The sequence below is a fragment of the Siphateles boraxobius genome, unplaced genomic scaffold (assembly GCF_051911475.1).
Source record: "Siphateles boraxobius isolate OS27281-9 unplaced genomic scaffold, OSU_SipBor_1 1, whole genome shotgun sequence".
Lineage (NCBI taxonomy): Eukaryota > Metazoa > Chordata > Actinopteri > Cypriniformes > Leuciscidae > Siphateles > Siphateles boraxobius.
The window spans coordinates 9,257,793-9,280,623 of record NW_027508699.1 but is presented as its reverse complement, the minus strand read 5'-3'; the positions used below and the strand labels follow the sequence as shown (position 1 = coordinate 9,280,623).

General features: G+C 37.0%; 3 protein-coding genes across 4 annotated transcripts; 2 read left to right on the top strand and 1 right to left on the bottom strand.

Annotated features, from left to right (window-relative positions):
* Nucleotides 1–2,168: 2,168 nt before the first annotated feature.
* Nucleotides 2,169–8,706, bottom strand: selenot1a (selenoprotein T, 1a). Its single transcript, XM_077199992.1, has 6 exons — nt 7,142–8,706; nt 5,653–5,763; nt 5,332–5,458; nt 4,109–4,196; nt 2,925–3,091; nt 2,169–2,788 (listed from the first exon to the last, which is right to left on the bottom strand). Exons 1-5 carry the CDS (start codon nt 7,270–7,272, stop codon nt 2,967–2,969), a joined length of 582 nt encoding a protein of 193 aa, XP_077056107.1. The 5' UTR covers nt 7,273–8,706; the 3' UTR covers nt 2,169–2,788; nt 2,925–2,966.
* On the top strand, nt 8,048–14,327 carry LOC143707386 (stress-associated endoplasmic reticulum protein 1). Its single transcript, XM_077200015.1, has 3 exons — nt 8,048–8,791; nt 9,023–9,098; nt 13,702–14,327. The coding sequence occupies exons 1-3, from the start codon at nt 8,711–8,713 to the stop codon at nt 13,740–13,742; spliced, it is 198 nt and encodes a 65-aa protein (XP_077056130.1). The 5' UTR covers nt 8,048–8,710; the 3' UTR covers nt 13,743–14,327.
* A 1,193-nt stretch (nt 14,328–15,520) lies between these two features.
* On the top strand, nt 15,521–22,092 carry fuz (fuzzy planar cell polarity protein). 2 transcript variants are annotated; one of them, XM_077200213.1, is made up of 2 exons: nt 15,521–15,726; nt 19,672–22,092. In XM_077200213.1, the coding sequence occupies exon 2, from the start codon at nt 19,739–19,741 to the stop codon at nt 21,008–21,010; it is 1,272 nt and encodes a 423-aa protein (XP_077056328.1). In that variant the 5' UTR covers nt 15,521–15,726; nt 19,672–19,738; the 3' UTR covers nt 21,011–22,092. The 2 variants fall into 2 exon arrangements, with proteins under 2 accessions (XP_077056328.1, XP_077056336.1); XM_077200221.1 differs by lacking the exon at nt 15,521–15,726 and adding an exon at nt 15,736–15,853 and having other exon boundaries at nt 19,672–21,133.
* Nucleotides 22,093–22,831: the final 739 nt, after the last annotated feature.

Genomic DNA, 22,831 nt, shown 5'->3' with positions numbered 1-22,831 from the left:
TTATTTGGTTCCCGGAAACATTCCGTTGTGGTCTGTGTTACTTGCAGCGCTTCTGTATTTGCTTGTGTTGTGAACTTTTGCAGCGCGTTTCTGTATTTGCTTGTGTTTTGAGTATTTGGAGCATGTGTGTTGTGAAACTGATGAAGATGTGTTTTTTTAATTTGGTGGTGTTTTTTTTCTATTTGCATGTTTTTTTCTATTTGCATGCTTTAGGTTGCAGCAGGTTGAGCTCTCTCGCCCACCGTACAAGGCCTCTTGTTTAGGGATGCTTTTCATTATGTTTAAACTTAATTTTTTTAAATGGATAATTTCTTGAATTTTCTAAAAAACGACATTTAGGCTGTATCTTTAAAGTCATTTGTTTTTGTGAGGAAAAGCTCAGAATAATAGAATAAGCAAAAAAATAAAAGACTTCACATAGCCTATAAAAAATAAATATAACAAACACAAGGTTAGGTTATATAAAAAATAAAACATTCATAATTTTTTTAATGATTGTCTTCAGTGAACTCATTTATAAACGCAAATGATAATAATAATTATCATTATTACATTTAGGCCAGATATTTAGAAGGCGTTTTTATCCAAAAAAGGAACAAAGCAATTCGTCAAATTTCACTCATAATACAGGTAGACCATAATAATACAGGGCTAAGATTATAACAAATAAACACAAGATTTTGACGCATAGCTATCCAAGTTTGTGGAGTGTGGAGGCGCGGGCGCGAACACTTGCATTTTTTCCTCAACAGTGGAAACAACTTAAAATACTCTATCATTTCTGGTCATACAGAAAAGAATAATACATCATTCGCAACAACTTTTATTTGTCCAAATTCACAATAACAAGAAAACGTTGTGCTTTTGTAAAATAAAACAATCAGGCGGCTTTCATCATCTTCGTGAACTGGAGCGCGTCTCATAAATGAACTGAAAACAAAATAGGCATATAGCCTGCTTATATAAAGCTGAAATGTACACTTTTAAACAAACAATTAAAATGTCTCGTTATTTTTTCAGACACATTTATTATCATTAGCCTATAAATAAGCTCTCTGTATGGTTCCAGAGATGTGGCTTATCATTCAGCACTGCAGGGAAAAATCATTTCCAGGTTCTAATTTGGCCTTAGAAAACAAGTAAAATAGACATTTGTTCAATATTAATTTGTGAATATTTTTAAATGTTTAAATGGGCAAAAAGTCATAAACAAAAATCGTCAGTATTTTTTTCTTTCTTTGTGCAGCATTTGGTGTGTAGCCTACAGTTAAAATTCAAATTTTTGTGTTCAACTTTGCGTTTTAAAAATACAACAACCATTTTTCCTTTTTCAATTAGCCTACGAGTTAAAAAAAGAAAAACGAATGAGCTCAAACACTTGGATATGGGTCAAAATCTTGTGTTTATTTGTGATAATCTTAGCCCTGTATTTTTATTGTCTAACCTGTATTATGACTGACATTTGACAAATTGCTTTGTTCTTTTTTTGGGATAAAAGCGTCTTCTAAATATGTAGCCTAAATGTAATAATTTTATTTATTATTATTATTTGCGTTTATAACTATAAATGGGTTCACTGAAGACAGTAATATGTTTATCATAAAATGATTTATGAATGTTTTAATTTTTATATAACCTAACCTTTTACAGTTTTGGAAATGTGTTTGTGTTAGTATTGTTTTTTCCCCCCACAGGTGACTTCCCGGGCTCCGTAGTACGTATCTGGGTGCTAAAAATAAATAAAGGTGACTTGACATGAACAAAAATTGTTAAGCTTCTAAAACATTTATTAATCTTAATGTAATCTATTAAGTTAATATGTTATTAAAATCAAAACTTGTATCTTTTAATTGCACCTGAACTAACAATGAACAATTGTATTATCGTTTTAAAAATGATTATTTAACACTGTAGCAAGTGTAGCCTATTGCTCTCTGTTATTACTTGCATTAATTAACCGTAAAAGATCTGCTATAGAAAAATAAAATAAAGCCTTTACTAAACAAACTACATTAACTGTAAATCTGCCAAATTGGAAGAATCCCAAACTAAGACCAAATTCACAATAAGAGACCATGACAAGCACATAAGACTTCTCACCTGAAGTGATCTGGGTGAAACCAGACTAAACCCAATTCTGGACTAGATTAATGGCATTACAAGACAAATGAGTGAACAATGACATTTTTTAATAAAGAGAAGGGGGTCAGTTCACTGATGGTAATTATTTGTCAACCTTTATATGTAACCTTTATATGTATAAAGACACAATATTTTGTTAATTCTGTTTAATTCTCAATTTAAACATTTTAAGCTATACAAAGCAATATAAAAAAACAGGGCTCAGAAATATAATTAATGTCACTTAAAAGTTAATTTATCATGATGAGGGATGGGTGTATAAGTTAGCTTCTCATATCTACTTATTACATAAAACAAAGAGCAGGGTTTAGCCATACAGTAGAATCAAATGGAAGGAAAATATGCCACAGTAAATTTAGCATATTTTAAATTGAGCTAACTGAACTCAAATAGAAATGATTTATTACATATTCCTTGTGAACATATATCCTGAACCAAATAGTTATTGCACAAGAGATGGGCTAGTCATATCTAAATGGCCACTGTTGTTGCCATGAATCCCGCACCAGCGTCTGTAGGAGGTGCATCTCCGAGAGGCTTGATGAGGAGGACGCGGAGCATCGGGTGTGCGCTAGCAGAGGCTCTACTTTCAGCGCAAACCGTCATAAACGCCACCTCACAACCGTAGGAGAGCTTCACCACAAAACTATAAGAGAATACGTGAGTGAAGAGAATTAATTAGGCTGAGAGAGGAGGAAAAAAATCAAATGCTTTACCCTAAGCAAACCTTAATATTGTTTAAATAAAATGGAGCCTTGGTGAGCAAGATGGACGCAACATACGTGGAGGGGTCCTAGGCTCCATGCAGTGAATCAGAGGCAAGGTTACAAACGAGGGTGTGGAAGTGTGTCCATGTGGACGTTCATCTTCATCTCATTCTCCAGGATCTGAACTAGTTGCTGCATGGAAGGCAGGTGCCCGGACTCCAGCTTGGACCAAACTGGAACATCTAACCAGAACAGAAAAAAAGAAAATGAAAAAAAAAATCCCCCAAAATAGTGTTACCATAGTGACAGTGCAACCACCGCAATTCTCACTTCTGCCAAACTAAACCACTAAATTAGGCAACTGCCGAGCAGCCACTCTCTATAGATGTCAACATCCTGTACGGTAGAAAGTGAACACCTTGAATTCTTCCGAGTTGATAAACAATAGTTTCATATTAGGCACAATTTTATTTGCTATAAAAAAAGCTATACGTTATAAAGAAGGCTTAAAGGGTTAGTTCACCCTGGTGTTGTTCTAATGCCGTATGCCCTTTTTTCTTTTTTGGACCACAAAAGTCGGCCACATGATGGCAGAGAATAACAAACAGAATCAAGCTTTTTAAAAAAGACATCGTACTATACGATAGGGTTTGGTGAAAAACAAACCAAAATTGAACGTATTATTTAACAAAAAATCCTGTCCTTGGCAATTGATCTTCAGTGCATGACGTACACGATTATGAGACTCTCATAGGAGACATGAAACTCAAAAAAAAGTGTCTGTGTGCCATCTCCGGACTGCACCAAACCCAATCGTACAGCCCTAGAACACTTGGAATATACGGCATGGGATTATTCTGTGATACTATTGTGTCGTTTAAAAAAAGATTGATCCTGGTCGCTATTCACTGCCATTATATTAACGAGTGGGATTTAGTTCGAGAAAGAAAGGACATACGTCATTAAAACAACACCAGGGTGAGTAAACGATGACTTAATTTTAATTTTAGGGTGAACTATCCCTTTTAAGGGTTTAAATGTCTTTGGTCGAGTTATGTTGTTCTGTAAGGGATTTTCTAAACTATAATCATTCAATTATTCCTTTTTACAAACAAAAACTTTATGTATAGAATTAGGTAAATTAATATTATATATATATATAATACAAATAAAATAATTCTAATAATTTCAACAATAACTATTATAAACAATAAAATAAATTATATTTCATACATTGAAATATTAAAATAAACACTTACCATTGAGCGTGATTTCAAAAGCACCCGTAGACATACACTGATTTTCAATCATATTGCTGAAGAAGAACACCATCATACATGCATATATCTAACAAAAAGAAACAAATCCCATCAAATAAGCATTGCTACAGCTAGTTTTCTTGTACTATACATATTTAATGTTTAAACACTTTATTTTGTGGGTAGTTTATACATGACTTTTTAATTTTTTTTTCTAAAAACCTAAGAATGCTGAAGATTACAATTTTCCTAGTCTACATTTCAGGAATCGCACATAGAGAGTCAGGTAAACATTAACATGAGGCTTGTCCTTTGGTCTCTTGGGTGTTGCAGTCTCTCCTAGCACTGCAGAAAACACCGAGGTGACGAAGTTAAAGACTAATGAGGTCCATGTAGGATCTTTCATCTAACCAAGTACTAAAATAGCTTGGAACAAGTGGTAGTTCTCAGAAAATTACAGTTGAGTTTACACGTTGTAACTATAGGTTCTACAAGTAAGAATTTTTACAGTTCAGAATTGTTACGTAATCATGACATGGCGTAAACGCACCTTTAAACCACCAAATGAAAATGTTTTAACTAATGCTTGCTACAGACTGTGCGATAAAATCCTAATAAATCATTACAAATCACACTGTACGACATGGATCTAATAAACTTGGATACAACATGTGTGTAGACTGTTCGATGATGACACCTATTGAATCGTAGGCTACAACACAACTTAGTATAGAAGAATAAAACGTCATCAGCCTGCGCTAGTGGTTAACAAATAGAGCAAGATGAATCAGTTGTGGTTTGGCAGTTGTGGTTTATAATCTATGCTGAATATATATATATAATACATACACACACTCACACATGTGGTCATGGCTAAAGGGAAAAGAGGCCAACTTGGCATGACAATCTTGCAAATGGAGCTTGAGGCAAGTAGTTTTAACGACATGTCACATCGATCAATGCGCCATTTCATGTAGCATTTTTATTGGCTAGTCAGTAGACGTAGGTCGTAGCAACAAACACACTGTGAGATGATCATGCTAAATTTCTCACACTGTCAGAAAATTATCGCAGGCTATCTTTGGTCGCAAGACTGTGACAAGGCCCCTCTATGAACCTCTCTCACTGGACCACTGTTTAGGACCCACGACCACAGAAATCGATCATCTTTCGTCTGGGACAGCCCAAAATCGCACAATGTGTACCGGTCATAATGGCCTTGCCTTATTCTCCTGACTCCAAACCCAGAGGCCTGGAGCCTGCATGCCAAATAAAGCAAATGGATCCTTGCCCAAAATGACCACTCCGATTAACACCAGCTTAAACATAGACAGAAAGGAAGCAAAGTGCCTGGAGGGAAGAAAAATAGGACAAAAATAATGAATTATACACAAAACAACAGCTATATTATTAATATTAAATCTATAAAATGTACATAAAAATAAGTGAAAAAATTATTTTCATTTCTACATTCATTCCAGGCCACAAGGCTAGAAGGAGAGTAAATGTGATGTAACAATGAGCAGTGTTGTGCAGGCCATTACCTGTAGAGAGGCATTGGAAGGTAGTTCTCTCCTTCTATGCGGATGTCTGGGTACCGCTGGTACAAAACCTGCGTGTACTCCTCAAACACCCGCTTGTACCCTCAGGAGATACTGGAACAGAAAACAAACAAGATGAAGACACACCTCAGAGCCTTTGCTTCACTTACACAGAGTGATATTAAATACAACTGCACCGCTGTGCTGCAACTATAGAAATTAGAGCTCGGACAATTAATCGGTTTTGCCGATTAATCTGCACCGATAACCGATTGTACCGAAAGAAACATTAACAAACCAGAATCGCATTCAATTTTCTTTTTTTTTTTATCACCACTGAAATACATATTTTGATTAGATAATCATCAAGTGTTCTAAAATAGAAGCAAATAGCGAGTGGGAGAATACGCGTGTCTATTTTCAACGCTATGGCCTTTGTGTAGATATTTAAAGATGGCCATCTCTTTGGATTTATATGAAATGCTAAAACTTTACATTAAATTTCCATTGGTGACATTTAGTAAGGTTAATTAAAGTAGTTACATTTACCATTCACAAATACATTTTTGCATTTTAAAACTGTATTTCTTTACATTAGTTATTGCACTACAAACTAACAAATGATCAAGGTACAATTCATATATTAATATTTATATTAGTGCTGTCAAATCGATTAATCGCATCTAACAAAAGTTTTTGTTTTTGATTATAAATGTGTATGTGTGTGCGTGTGTCTGTGCATACATACAAACACATATAGCCTACACATTACACACGTGTGTGTGTGTGTGTGTGTGTGTGTGTGTGTCTGTATATACACACACAGACATATATAACTATAATAATATATACACACACATTTATGTAAACAAAAACTTTTGTTAGATGATATTAATCGATTTAACAGCACTAGCCTATTTTATATTTTAAAAGTGCAGTACATTTTCATGGTTCAGTACGGCTTTTTTTAATTTATAAAGTACCGCACTATATTGTATGTGTTATGTCTGCTTTTATTCAGTGTCGATTTTTAAAACTATCGGTTGATTACTCGATTATAGTGCGTAGCAGCCTATAACTTAGTTATTGTTACCGTACAATGACCTCAAGTATATAAAATAATTTCAATTTCAGATTGTGATAACCGCCCTTCGAAAGTATGCTAGATATTATAGCAGCATCGAATGTGCTTTATAAATCAATAAACCCTGCATTTATTTAATATGCAGCAGCGGTTCAAAAGCAAGCACACATACAGATCCACTAATGGGTTTAACATCAGATTACTGGCCGATTATAACATCCTGCTGAGGTTACTTGCGAGACTGCTTGTGCCCAGAGACAAATTAAGGCTTGTTTGTGCATAATGTCACAGTACGGTCTCTCTACGAGGTTAATCTGTGCTACTATCAACACACTAAATGTCATTGTTACAGTCATCGGCCTGTTCCGGGGACCGACGCCGACCGACAGTGTCCAAACTCTTACTCACCAAATCTGGAATTTAAGAAGTGGACCGGCGGCAAACTGCATCTTCATCTTCTTTACGCCATTGATATCCGCAGAGGCGCTGTAAAGTGTACAGGCCCATAATATTATCACCGAGAAAGGCAACCAACGCATCTTCCCCCACGACGATCAGTTACAGAACTGAAGGCAGGAAGTGGACTGTTGAATTTCATACGGGTAATGCTGAAAGCGACGCTGTGATTGGTTCATTCCATGACGGAAAGCACGGCTCATTTCCACGAATCGGTTCTTTTGAACAGTTCATATCAGAGAACTGGTTAAAAAAAAGTTATTTGCGTCCTCACAATATTGCGTTATGACGTGGTTCCGTTTTCTTCTTCTTTTTTTTTAAATGTAGTCTCTTATAGCCTTTTTTGTTTTGTTTAATGTTTAATGATGTTTAATCTATCTTCAAATGTCTAGCTTTTAAAACTAATTCAAACTTAGTCTTCAAACGTCAAGATTTTAAAAATAGACTAGGCCTACTAGACAGGCTCTCTCAAGCCAATATCAAAGTTCGTCGTCTTGGCAAACTTTTTTTTATCTAGTTGTAAATTAAAATGTCTCAGTTTAGTTAATTGCAAACAACACTACCGGTCAAACTTTGAATAATTAAGATGTTTTCGAAAGAAGTCTCTTAAGCTCACCAAAGGCTACAGTTATATAATAAAATACAGTAAAACAGTAATATTGTGATTATTCAATTATTGTGCAATTTAATCTTTACTATTCCAGACTTTTTACAGGTAGTTAACATAAAGTCATTAAAAAACATACACATTGTTTCAACAACGATACAGTGAATCAACTCGCTTCTCTGCTCATTGCGAGGGCATGTCCGAAAGAGACGGTTCTTTAAGTCGAATTGTTCTCATCTCAGATTCCGTCCGAATCGTGAAAGAGGCCTGTCATTGGGACAGTCATTGGGACATAGACAGTAAAAGAAATACCTATTAAAAGAAATACCTATTCCATAGGTCCCAATACCTATGCCCAACTGGAACAGACACAATTCAGGCTGGTTTTGCAACCCGGTTCAATCGATTCATTAAAAAAGATTCGGCTTAAAAGAACAAATCGTATACAAACCGGATATCAGCATTTGTTTTTGTTTTTTTCTAGAAATTTTAAACAGTTGATTGTTTTACGCATCATATCCATTACTTGACATGTAGTGTACAAAAAAAGAAAAAGAAAAAAATTCAAGGCTGCCAAGCCAAGGATTAATATGAAATATTTATTTATGTGACCGCACTATGGAAGTTTGGTACCGATTTTTAAAAACTGCACATAATAAACTTGGTAAATAATTAATAATTTACTAAGTAATTTAGTGTTTACATTTATTATCAGCGTTTTACAAAATGCGGGCTGGTCCAAAGCATCATCAGTCCATTTGCGATCTTCCGGTGTAGGCGGAGCTTACATTCTGAGGACGTAGACAAAAATCGACGTAGTTTTCTCTTCATCCTCACTAGTAGTTTGTGTTGTGTTCGTCATATTTGTGACTGTGACCAGCTCACTTTTTACAACACACCAGCATTTTGCAACGATGGTCGCCAAACAGAGGATTCGTATGGCCAACGAGAAACACAGCAAAAACATCACCCAGAGAGGCAACGTCAAATCGACGGTATGGCGTCTCTTCACGATCTTCAGCAGTGAAACCGCAGAACAGAAATTAACTTAATGTAATGTGATAACATGGCTGGTTAATTTTAATAAATTGGTATTAGGAGTTATGGTTTATCGTTATTTGTAGCGAAATAATGTCCTTACACTGCAGTGTGCTGAAACCCACTGCAATACAACTATTAAATAATGCGCGATTATTTGCAACTGATTTGAATGTGAATTCACACAGAGAACCGTAAGTGATGAGAAAGTGTCGGTGGGACCGTGGCTCTTGGCACTCTTCATCTTTGTTGTTTGCGGCTCAGGTGAGTGAACTTACCAATTCTAAAGATTAACCAGTGATTTATCGTGTCGTAGACCGAATAATAAACACGTTAATTTGAATAATTTTTTTTTATACGAGCTGGTGTTTCAGTTTTTATTGAGTCCAAGATATGTAGACAAAGCTGACCTCCACTCAACTTTTTTTTTTTGGCACACTCCCACTGTGAAACCTTGTGAAGGCCGAGATAATAATGCACACTATTTACATGGACAAGGCTGGACTGATAGCATGACTTTATCTGCTCATTTTCATGGGGTACAACACGTGGATTCGCAGGTGTTGCTGCTCTCAAAACAGCATTGAAGAACATTGCCAACAACACTGCTTAAAGTCACCATGAAATCATGGTATATAAATGGAATACTGCAGTATTTATCATAGAGGATTTATGTAAGTGTAAGGGTTGGGATGATGTACATCCAGGCGTTTTTTTTGCAGAATAAACCCAAACAGAGTGATGCACCAGCCTGAAGGGGTTTATTCTGCCATAACAACCGGCTGGAAGTAAATTATCCCGTTTATTACACGACTACTTGCCACATGAGTAAATAATCAGACACAAAATATTGATTTGTTGAAATATTTTATTAGGTCTTTAAATGCAAAGCTTCCACGGAGAGAGCACTTATTACACAGCATTTCACCACATAAATACTGATGGGATAAGAAATATTGATATGAGATTAAACTGTTTAAAAATCTTACCTGCTTGTTATCTTATAATAACATAGTGTACAAAACAATAGTCGCAAAATGGCAGTAGCTGCGTTTATATGAAACGGAGCGAGTGAGTCAGCGATACGGGATGACAGAATTAAATAACTACACAAAATATTGATTTGAGTTTTAATATTTTATTAGCTTACCAAACTTCCATGAGGTAAAAACATTCCTAGCAAGCGCAAAGTGTTATCAGTTTTTACAGGTTGTTATTGAGGAATAAAATACTGCTGGATGGTGCGATTGACCAATCAGAATCAAGTATTCCACAGACTTAACTTCCCCTCCCTCTTGAAACGTTTCTTCTCTTCTCTGATGATGTGTTTACTGGCATGAGGGCGGGACAACCTGTCACTCACATGAGATCCACCAATAGCAAAACACAACCATCCAATCAATTCCCCATGGACAAAATCAAGTCCCGGCGTACATTTTTTTCTTGTTCAAGAAGCTTTCACTCAGATATACGTCACAATATGCAAGAAAAGACTATCGTAATGTCCGTATCTTGTACTCGCGTCGTCACCTTCATTTATATATCGCTTTTAACAATATGGACTATGTCAAAGCAGCTTTACAGTGATAATAGGAAATTACAGTAACGGAGATTGTTTTGACTTTACAGCAGCTCTAGAATAAAGCTATTGTCTAGCTAAAGTTAGTTTTGATTGATTCACTTCCGTCGCAACGATCTTTATTTATTAACTTAGGGGCTGCTAACATGACACTGTTCTGACAGAAGATTCTTTAATGCGATCCGGCCGCTCATTTGGATAAAACACTGCCTAGGGGCTCTGAGAATTTTTTATCGCTTCCGCGTAGCCACGTGAATAGGTATTATCCCGACAATGTTTTATCAGCACAGAGGTAAAGGGAAGCGAGCCTTCACAGGGGAGAGACTAATGACACTTCAGGACTGCGTTGTCGTCGTGTCCAGGCGCAGGTCCTTCATCAGATCCGGATATGGCCTGGATCCGGCGGACTGCGGTAAACCTCGGGATAAACGGAGAGACAAATATTAGCGTATACGCCATTCTTCTTATGATGTACAAAGTACATCAGGATTTATGGGAGTCATGGATCAGATCTACAAATTCTTTAAGACATACAGTAGTTTAAGCCGAGCTCACATCCAGAGAAAAAAAATCACATCCAGGGCATCGGTTGGTTCCGATGTTCGGCCCAGATTATCTGGTAATGTTCGGCATTTACAGATCTAACCTTAAACTTCCCAATCTGCTCGCGGACACACCGGCGCCATCCCGATTTTATCAAACAGGTTTGATATTTAGGATTTTAAAGCTGCAGTTGGCAAGTCTGGCAGATTGAGTGGACTTAGGCAAAATTTTGAATGTTTACAACTCTCATGTTCCTCCCCCACTATCAACGAATACCCTCCCACCGAGTTCGTGCTCGTCAGAGCGTGTGCACCAGATTTTCTGTGAATGCGGCCGTCTCATCAGCATCCTTCAACACCATGGAGTATTTGGAGCTAGTCAGATAGCACATACAATAACAGTAGCTTTTACTACTGTTCTTACTCTCGTAAGAAACATAGAGTAGCATTGATTCTTCCAAAAACCCGAACTGTATCCCTTCATCTGGACATGTTTATCCACCTAACGTTACGTTCACACGGATTTCAGTGCAAACAAAGCTAACGAACCTGCCCAACAAGTGCTAACGTTAGCTATCCATACCAACACATTTGGGCAAACATACTTAGATTACTAACATAACACTAAGAAATAAAGTAACTGGTTGATAAAGCACAATTACCTGTCGAGAAGAAATGTTCAAGCTTTGCATCCAGCTTGAACCCAATTAAATCACATAAATCTCTCCACCTTCCAAATGCCGATCCGATGTTGATCCTGGTTTGTTTACGGGCACGGTCGCTTTCTTTACTTCTTTCTTTTCAGCAGGTGTTCTCTTTTCCTGTTGTTTTTGACCTCCTAGCTCTTGAGGTTAATCGAGGAATTGGAATCTTTTCTGCCATCACTCTTCCTTACTGCGCGAACTTCAGTATGTGCATGTGATTGTAACGTGCGCGAAGGGTGGCGTGTGCACGACCTGTGATTGACAGTCAGATCTCACACAGCCCTGCGCTGATTGGACCCGATGATCCGGGAGCGGTGGATTTTTGCAAAACAAATAACACGCTCCAGGTGGAGTTAGAAGCTCTGTTTTTTTTCTAAAACCACTTTATTTATGTTGTTCTGTCGGATTATAGTGTCGATTTCACTGAATATGATCAAAAAAATGTTGCCGACGGCAGCTTTAAATCAGGATGATTACGACTATGTCAGTAATCAGTCAGTACTTCCACGATAGCCAGTGAGAAACACATCTACAAGGAGATGGAAGTGACGGAACTTTTTAAATGGTGACCACGAAACGAGCAGCTGTACGGGTCCGGTGGACTCTGGCGATGGAGGAACGGCTGGTGGAAATGCGGCTCAACACGACTGCCTTTATAATGTCTACAAGTTGCCACGACACCGCATCCATTTTGTTTACATCCACTTCCATGTGAGATGCAAAATCTGGCATTATAATCTTAAGAATTTCTTGTAGTGTGTGATGTGCCACGATTTTCAAATCTTGTAGTGTGTGTGCAGGTTTGAGATTGGAAAGAAGAAAATCTGCGAAGATTCTCTATAATGTGTGTGATGCAACCAGATTTCACAATCCATTAAGATTTTAAAACCCCTGTAGTTTGAGCCTGGCTTTATTCATAAATGGCTCCATCTGGACTCGATGTGGCACTTGCTCTGACACGGGTTTCTTCCAGCTCCAGCTCTTCTTTACCTCGTGTCCTTTGGGAATCTGTTTGCATTGAACGAATGACATTTTCGTCCCATGTTTTCGGGGTCATCTTGCTCTCTGTTTGCCTGCCCTAACTTTTGTGACATGGGTGATTTTGCAATCTTTTTATCTGATTAGATCCAGAAAGCACCTGTTAAAGATGACACTCTTTGGGAAAAATCTGTTTACTTTTGTGTAAGACAAAATGGCCCATTATAAACCAATAAAGCTTGCACTTGTTATAAACAGTCCCTTCAGAATAACGCGATTATGTGATCGCATAATTCAATGCATAATCAGCCAAAGTCCGCATATTTATGCTGGGGCCGCATTTTTTCAAATACGCCGCAGATTTCCACGCAAAATATGCGGGGCTTGCATGATTTCATAATCCCCTCGTTTTCGTTGCAAAAAAGTCACATATATCTTAGCAGAAAGTTGAAAAATGTTGCGTTTACTTAACACAACAGCAGCCATTTCCCCTGTTGCCATGGGAACGTTATGAAGTGACAATTTCCTCGATGTGAACATCATTGAAAAGCTGTAAAACAGGAAGAACACATTTTATTTTTCTATATTTTATTTATTCATTTTAACAGAAGTTGTAACATATTCCTTTTGTAAAGCTACAGAACTTGTTTGACTCATCAATGTTTTGTAAGTTTGAGCCATGTGTTTATTAAGGTCTGAAATAAAACAAGATGAGAACTTAAATATTCCCAGCACTTTCTGTGATGTAGTATGCTTGCTTATCATAGGAAGTATTAAGAAATGAGGTAGTAATCCTAGGTAGTAGCCTAGTGAGAACAGGGTGTTGGGGGGATCACTTTTTTTTCATCAAACTGCAGTTTTTGCAAGTTCCCGCAATTTTATTGCATAAATATCCCGCATATTCCATCGCATTTTTTAAGAAAAAGTGCCGCATAATATTTTTCTGGAAGGACTGTATAAACTTTGACTTCACAAAGTTCAGGTTATCAATATTGTCTCATCTTTTCCAAAGCTGCAATATCAAAGCCTCACTGTTTTTTTTGTTTTTGTGTGTCTCTCCTCAGCAATATTCCAGATCATTCAGAGCATTCGAATGGGCATGTAAAGAGGACCAATGATGTCTCAACGCTCCACTCCTTGCCACTTCAACATACTGCACCCGACTTTTCCAAGGAGCTTTTCTGAAAGGCTTTTTGTGGATTTTATTGATTTATCTTCTTCTGTGAGGTGCAACGATTCTGTCATTCCTCTCTGGTGCCTTTTTAATGAAGAAAAAAAATCAAAAAGCCATAAAATTGCATTCCGATCAATTGTAATGTTATCTTCTGTCAATCTATACTTTAATGTAATGTAAAAATCTTGATGTCGCAAGGAGTGATGTGATCTGTAATGCCTGACTTCTCTGTCATTCCTGAAATAATTGTGCAAATCTGATTTAATGTTATTGCTTTTTTTTTTTTTTTTTGGACCCCCCAAAATTGTCAACCATTTTGTAGTTTCCACAAGATATTACGAATGAAAAGCTAGTCAGCTCACGTAAATCACACCTCGTTTTACTTTTCTTTAACTTTTTTTCTTAGTAATTTAATAGCGGCTTCCTTTCTTCCAGAATATAAAAATTCAGCCTGGATAATGTAGTTCTCTGGCACATTGTGGTACTCTTTACCGTAATAAAATGAGGTTTTTCTCAGAGGATGTTATTGTCATGTGTCATGATAGCATAATGGAGGAAGAGAAACAAAGAGCTGGATTTAAAATAAAATGTTAATGTTGGTAACCAGACAGTTAACGGCACCCATTGATTTCCATAGTAGAAAAAACAAAAAACTATGGAATTAAATGTGTGCCGTCGGGTCGACTATTCTTCGAAAATAGCTTTTGTGTTCAACTGAAGAAAGAAACTCATACAGGTTTAGATCAACTTGAGGGTCGGTCATTTTTAGGTGAATTATCCCTTTAAGTAATACTTGAATTTCAGTGTGGAACAAATTCTGCTCCAACACCAGTAACATTTTATAAATGTTTGTAAAAATTAAAATGTTCAGTACTGAAAGACTGTTGTATTTGATTATAGAAGCAATGTTATTTTACTTTTCATGAACATGGTATATTCTGTTCTTCTCTCCTTTCTAGGAAAGCATCCAGACAGTATAAATAAGGCAATCTTCAGTGTGGATTTTGATTGCTAGTTCTTGTTAATTTAAAGAAATACTTCAGTTGTGACTTAGTGATACCAGAATGAAGAATTGTTGACAATGAGAGATATGTTGTTAAAGTCCCCCTGTAGTCAATAATTGTATCCCATCGTTGATCACCAAAATGACATATTTAAACGTTTTTTCCTTAAAATAAGTCATGCTTAAAATAGCTCTACACCCTTGCCTCATTTAGTATACGCTGTTCTATGAATATGCAAAATAATATACACCAGCTCAGAGATGATCTCGTTACGATTACACATGACACGTTGACCTGATTGGTTACAAGGTAGTTTGTGATGTCAGAAACAGCGATTTCAAACCGTCTTTGGTGTACTGCAATTTTAAGGAGAAAATACACTGCAATTGTGTTGACTTGAATTTTCACATGGTTTGGTATATTAAAAACAGCACATAGACATAAACAACATTAAAAACTTTCACCAATTTTCATAATTAAAGTTCTTTTTTAATTTCCAAGACTGTCGAAACTGTTCCGGATTGGTAACGTATAATAAAACATAAAATATTATGGATACATTAAACAGATAAACATTTACTCGTAGTTCAGTTTTGAGTAATTCTAAACCGAGGCAAGAGTATGAACTGGCTTTACAGACGATACTCGAGTCTCCGCAAGGTGGCGCTACGGGCCCATCAGTTCTCCATTACTTTCATTGGCCACGAAGAAGAACGGAACCGCTGTTGTCAGAGATGTTGCTGTGGAGACCTGAAGTTTACGACTCAGACAAGACAAACAATTACTACATTTTCTTATTAACCAACTCAAGTCATTAGCTCCGTATTTCCATGTATGAAAACATTTGGTCAAACTTAAGCGAACTAACGCTGGTTACAGCAGTCTATGAATGTGTCCGCTCACATTAGCAGGTTAGTTCAATGTTTGCATAGTTAACGTTACACTGACAAAAAAGCCATATGTAATTTTGTCGCGGATGTGTAACGTTAACGTTTGCGTGTCTGTTTTGCATGAGGACCAGGTTTTCCAGTTAACCGGGTAAATTACCAAAATTCCCTCTCTTGATCATCATATGGCACACAATCTCACTTAAGCACTTTTAATGAACTGCTGTTCTCTTCTCAATTTTGTCATTTCATCTGGATATCAACATTTGTGAGATTTAGTGATTTGAAAGGCGCCTAAAATAAGTTAATTTTGAATCTGTTGTATTATGTAGAATAGCAAATGTTTTTCTCTGTCTAACGTTAGCCTACTTGTTAATGAAGTAGACACGTCAATGAATTATGGACATATTAATGAACATTTTAGAGTATTTTTTTCAAGTGAAAAGATTACAATTAGGCCATTGAGTTAAAATGATATTTAATAATTCCATAAATTAGATGTAAGTTCAAATTTCTTTTCATTACAACCTATTGAGTGAAATCATTAAATCAGAATTCCTTGTGTTGCTAACTTACACTGAAAATATTTACAGAACCGGTCAAAAGTTTGAAAACATTAAGATAAAAAAAGAGGTCTGTATTTATTTGTATGTATATTATGACAATTTATAATAGCTGCTTTCTGTTTTAACATAATTTAAAATGTAATTTATTCCTCTGATTTCAAAGCTGAATTTTCAGCACTATTACTCCAGTCTTCAGTGTCACATGAACCTTTAGAAATCATAGTAAAATGCTGATTTTGTGCTTAATTATTAATGGTGCTAAATTATTATTTTATCCATGTTGAAAACCATTTTTGCTTGATGAAAAGAGACAGTAAACATTTATAATGTTACAATTGATTTCTATTTCAAATGCTGTTCTTTTTACCTTTCTATTCTTCAAAGTATCCAGAAAAAAAAAATCACGGTTTCCACAAATAAATTTAAGCAAGTTAATGCATCCTTGCTGAATAAAAGTATATTTTTTTTCACATATTACTTACCCCAAACCTTTGAATGGTAGTGTATCAAGGTTTACATGAAATAAATAATTTCAAATTAAAAATCAGCAGCGCAACTGTCAACACTGATAATAATAATGAATGTTTCTTGAACAGTGAATCTTCATATTAGAATGATTTCTGAAGGATCGTGTGACACTGAAGACTGGAATAATGATGCTGAAAATTCAGCTTGGATCAGAGGAATAAATAACATTTTAAACATTAAAACAGAAAATAGTTATTTTAAATTGTAATAGGGCTGCAACTAACGATTATTTTGATAATCGATTAATCGGACGATTATTTTTTCGATTAATCGATTAATCGGATAGAAATTAAATTTGGATTTTTTTTATTATAACTAAATAAAACCGTAAATCAGGGTATTTATGTGTAAAAGTGTACTTTAAAAAGTGCAAAAGCCACACATTGAGTTTTACTAATATCAATATTTGCATTGTTTTTATTGATAATTGCTGATGGCAAGTTGACAAACATGATTATTGTTAAAAAAATGATATCCAACATATTATGTTTTAACACAATTTTTGTTAAAATAAATTTACACAGACATGTTGTTCAGATGTGAATATCTGAACTAAAAACAAACTAAAAACATCTAAAATATATAATTAATTTAATTTTTATTTAAAATTAATTATATATAAGGAATATAAGGATAAAGAATATAATATATATTATATATAATATATAAAAGAATAATATAAGGATAAATTGATTAAATAAATATAGAAAGACTGAAAACAATTGTGTGAACGTAGAGCCGCAGTAGATCGCGTTTGAAAAACAATTAAAACTTAGTAGACAAATGCTATAAAAAGAGAACGGAATGGAGGTAACGTTACCCAGCAAGCTAACAGGCTTGAGTAAAGGACAGGAGAAATTATGCATTAGTGCACAAGCATTCGCTGAAAACCACTGAGCACAGTGACTAAAAAACAATATTTTACTGCTGCTGTTATTAACTGCCTTTATATTTAGTGCTTCGCTTTGTAAAGACCGTTTTAATTTAACCTATTTCTGCGTTAGCGCTATTTTAATCCATCACTTACGTTGCGAGCGAACTGATTGCGCAACCTGATGCTCGAGACAAAATACAGACATCCCAAGATCCCGGAAGTCCCGGGAGTCTCCCGCATATTGATTGCGGCTCCCTGATGCCCGCGAATTAGTTCAAACTCCCGAAATCTAGAGCGCGCAAGCAAGAGCGCGCATGCGAGACATAAGAGACTGCTCCAAACCGTGTAGCGCGCGCGCTCGGCAGAGCGCCTGAGGGAGAGAGACCTTGCGTGTGTGTGCGTACCAGTAAACGCTCCCCGTGACGTAAGCAGACCAACTAATCGATAATGACATTCGTTGACAACGATTTTAATAATCGATTATAATCGATTTTATCGATTAGTTGTTGCAGCCCTAAATTGTAATAATATTTCACAATATTACTGTTTTTACTGTATTTTCGATCAAATACAGCTTTGGTGAGCAGAAGAGACTTCTTTGAAAAACATTTTGACTGGTACTGTATACGTGTGTGTGTGTGTGTGTGTGTGTGTGTGTGTGTGTGTGTGTGTGTGTGTATATATTAGGGATGCACCGATATTACATTTTTGACCAATGCCGATAACCTATAATTCTTTCTATTTGAAAGCAGATAACCAATATATTGGCCAATGAATCTAAATCCAATTTTTTATATATTTTTTGAGAACCTGATTACAAAAACAAGTCTCACCACTATAAGCCATGTCCCATGCGCACAATTATAATATATTATAATTATAATTTTATGTAGCCTATATGAAAGACTTGCGCTGCACATGTTCCACTTAATTGTATTTTCCTTTTTTTAAATTATTTTTCAAGCAATCATATTTCAAGCAATTCAAAACTGTCATGTTGAACAAGTGCGCATGTGAAGCGTCTAAGCGGAAGGAAAGAATCCATTAATTATCGGCTTTAATATGTCGGCCAAATTTTCTTATCAGGCCGATAACGATAACTTTAAAAATGAACATATTTCGGCCGAAATCCGATATGGTGGCCGTATGTAATTTGTACGTAACATGTAATTTATACATTCTGCAAAAGTTTACCCAGGAGTGTTTCTTGCCCAAGGTAGTGGGGTAAATATTTTTTACATGTTTTACTATGACGACTAAAATAACAAGGTGGGCTTGGAAATGATTGGCTGGAGTTTTTCGAGTCCTGCCTGTTCCACAGATTATTAAATTGCTTAATTTTCATTTCAGTGCTTCTAACTCAGTGGCTGTAAGTGGGTTAGGAATAGGATTTCAAGTTATTTTGAAAAATGGACAAAAAAGAGAATTACATACCCCACCTTTAAAGGGATTAGTTCACTTTAAAATGAAAATTAGCCCATGATTTACTCACCCTCAAGCCATCTAGGTGCATATGACTTTCTTCTTTCAGACAAATACAATCAGAGTTATATAAAAAAAAAATATCCTGGCTCTTTAATTAATAATGGCAGTGAATTGCAACCAACAGATTGAAGCTCTAAAACGTGCATCCATCCATCGTAAACGAACTCCAAATGGCTCCTGTGGGTTAATAAAGGCCTTTTGAAGCAAAACGATGAGTTTGTAACGTGTTAAATATGAATATTTTTCTTACAAAAAGTAAAATTCTGGCTTCCGGACCATGAGTAAATCATGGGCTAATTTTCATTTGAAAGTGAACTACTCCTTTAATAACACATTGACTGATGTGTAATGACCCTCTTCATGCTAAACTTATATCCAAATATGTCACAATCTAAAAATAAACACAGATTGTTCTTGTATATTCCCCCATCTTACCCTACACAGATGTTCAATACAGGTGTTGAGTGTTCAATACTGATGTTCTCGTGTGTTTATTTCTTGTCTTTGCACCTAAAGGCTTTTTACGATGTCTTCATCACTGACTGGTGTTTAGAGACACTCTCCAGCCCAGTCTACACTCACGATGCTGCAAGCCGAGACCCTCCAACTGCTGTGCCTCACAGCCTCCAGCGGGGTCCCTCTCTTCTCACGCGGCTCCACCAAGCAGCTTCCCTTTTCCATCGTCGGCTCCCTAAACGGCGTCCATATGTTCGGCGCGGGCCACGGGGCTCAGCTATCGAGCTGCGAGACGGATCGGGGCAGCCGTGTGGTTTGGGAGGTCTTCCAGGAGAGCCTGATGCTGATCGCGGTGAGTGGCGGCGGCGGCTCCGGCATCAGCGAGCTGCAGTTGCGCCGTCTGCTGGAGAACGTGTGGAACTGCATGGTCTTGGTCCTGGGACAGGACGAGCTGGCGAACATACGCAACGTGGAGCGGTTAAAGCGGGAGCTGCGCTCTTGCTACCGCCTGTTCGACTTGCTCTTGGAGCGTGTCAATGACGAGCAGGGCTTTATGGGAGATCTGACGCAATGTGCCGACTGCTTGCTTCCCTCCACCTCCGCCTTGCTTCAGGACGCCCTGGACTCCTTCGCCCAAGCGGCGGAGAGCGAGTTCGGCTGCCTGCTAGTGCGCGGCCGTGTGGCACAGGCCACGGAGAAGTGGTGGTCTCGACTGACTTCCCAGGAAGTTGTTGTGCTCTCAATACTGATGCACTCACTTTCTAATGCATCATCATGTGACTACCCGGTCTTCCTGCCCCAAGGGAGCCCCACCGTCGCCATTCGCTTGCTCGGTTTCCAACTCCTCCCCGGTGTTCACGTGTGGGTCCTCTGTGGACCCAAACCCTCTTTGTACAAGGCGGAGAATGAGCTGGTTAGTCGTTTTTGGTCCACTTTGGTGGAGAATCTACGCAGCTGTTTGGAGCAGGCCGACCGTTCCACTCTTCCTCCGTCTGTGAACCTTCGCTGGGACGTCCAGGCTCTTCTGCTCATCAACCGCGAATCTCGACGCGCGGTCACCGTCTGCCCTCGGGTCCGCGGTGCAGCTCCAGCGGAGGCTACGCCTCTCCTTTCATCGGGAAGGCGCTTGGAGCTCCTTCGCCTTTTTTACACGTTTGCTGTGACTCGATATTTTACCTCGCAGGAGACATCAGTCTCGTCAGCCTCGGAGGATTTTTCTCAGGGATTTACCCACGTCCCTGTGCAGTGCTACCTTGTGACGGAGGAGTGTAAGTGTTACGGCTTGCAGAGTCCCCAACACCAGCTCTTCCTCCTCATGGATCTCTCTGTGCCGACGTTTGCCTTGCGTACTGTCGCTACACAGACTCTCTCTGCGATTACTTCTGCGACTGCTTTTTAAGACATCGCTTTGCTCCTGTATGGGTTACTTGACCGGGTACCAATGGATCTGGCATTAAAGGGAAAGCTCAACAAAAAATGAAAATTCTGTCATTGTTTTCTCACCTACGTCGTTGCATAACCTCATTGACTGTTTCTTCTGTGAAATGCTAAAAAAGATATTTTGAAGAATGTTTCAGCTGTTTTTTAATCCAAAACAACATTGAATCCCATTGACTTTCATTACACCTCACCAAGACATTTTGCCAAATATCTTATTTTGTGTTTAACAGAAGTAAGAAAGACATACAGGTTTGGGGAAAAATGAGGGTGAGTAAATGATGACAGAATTTTCATTTTTTGATGAACAATCCCTTTATCTTCATGGTTAAACGTGTGCCTTGTTGCGTATTAATCAAAAGGAGATTTTTTTTTGGTAACGCTTTACAACAGGGGTCAATTTGTTTGCATTAGATATCATAAACTAACCATGAATATTCCTTTTTTATTAATATTGGTTAATCTAATGATCATTATAATGCTAGAATGTTAATTTCTGCATCTACTAATACTTTGAACAATAATTAACAGTGAACAATATTAGATTTGTAAATTAATATTAACCTAGATTAATACATACTGTAAAAAGTGTTCATTGTTAATTAAAGTTTGTTCTCAATAAAATAACTTAAAATAACTTTAAGATGTTCAGTGAAAAATAGCAGATTTATAAATTAATATAAACCTAGATTAATACAGTTTATAATGTAGTTTGCATAATGCATTAATGTTAACAAATTGAACCTTATTTTACATGTTGCCAATAGCATTTTGTCTTGTTACAGCGCAAGTATTTCCTTAGGAACTAGAATAACAGGATTTAAACAAATAAGATTCTGTGAATCAAAATACTGAGCATTTATTAACTACTGTATGACTGTTTATGTGTAGCATTCACACTGTAATACCAAATTCTACCTTTGATTTGTTCTTGTTACTGAACATGGATGCATTTTTGAAAGCTGTATATGTTAATATTCACTTAATGACACTGGTGAATAAATTAGTTAATTAGTTGTGTGAATAAATACATATTGTTTGAAATGCATCTTTAGTTTTTTGCTTTTTGGAAATAAAATCATTCTGCGTTCTAGCATTAAATCTGCTTTTACGATTTCTGATCCACAGTCAGATTTCTGAATGATTTTTTTAAGTCAGTGGAATTCTCTGTAACCACTCCCTCTGCTGGCCAGTCTTATTATTTGTGTTTTTTTAAGAAGTGTAAGGACCACCTGTCGGCCCAACGGCAGAATGCAGAGTGTTCCACATACCAGACAAACAAATTCAGCATAGTCTCACATGTAACTTGAAACAACAGGGAAATAATGCAACAAAGTTTGTTTTGGCTGTACAGCAGATCTAGAGGAAAATAGCGCCATAGTCCAAGTCCAAGTAAGTTCAGTGATGGTTCATTTTTGTTGTAAAAAAAATTATTCATTTAGTTAATTTATAGCTGCTTTGGAAAAAACAGTGATGTCATCGTCCAGCTCAGATCATATCTTATATAATGGTGTCAATGCAGGCAGATCAGTAGTATTATTGAATAAGTGTCTCCAACTAAGCAAGCCAGAGGCGACTGGCAAGGAACCCAAACTCATTAGGTGAGAGAATGGAGAAAAACACCCAGGGAGAAATGTCCCCCAAAGGCTTACACCTGGTTTTGGGGGAGAGGAGACATGATTATCAGATACCTTGAAGGGACACCACCACCCACAACAGTAGAACACAATTCTCCTTTCAATCTTTCTCATAATATAAGTGACTACAATGAAATTGAGACCAT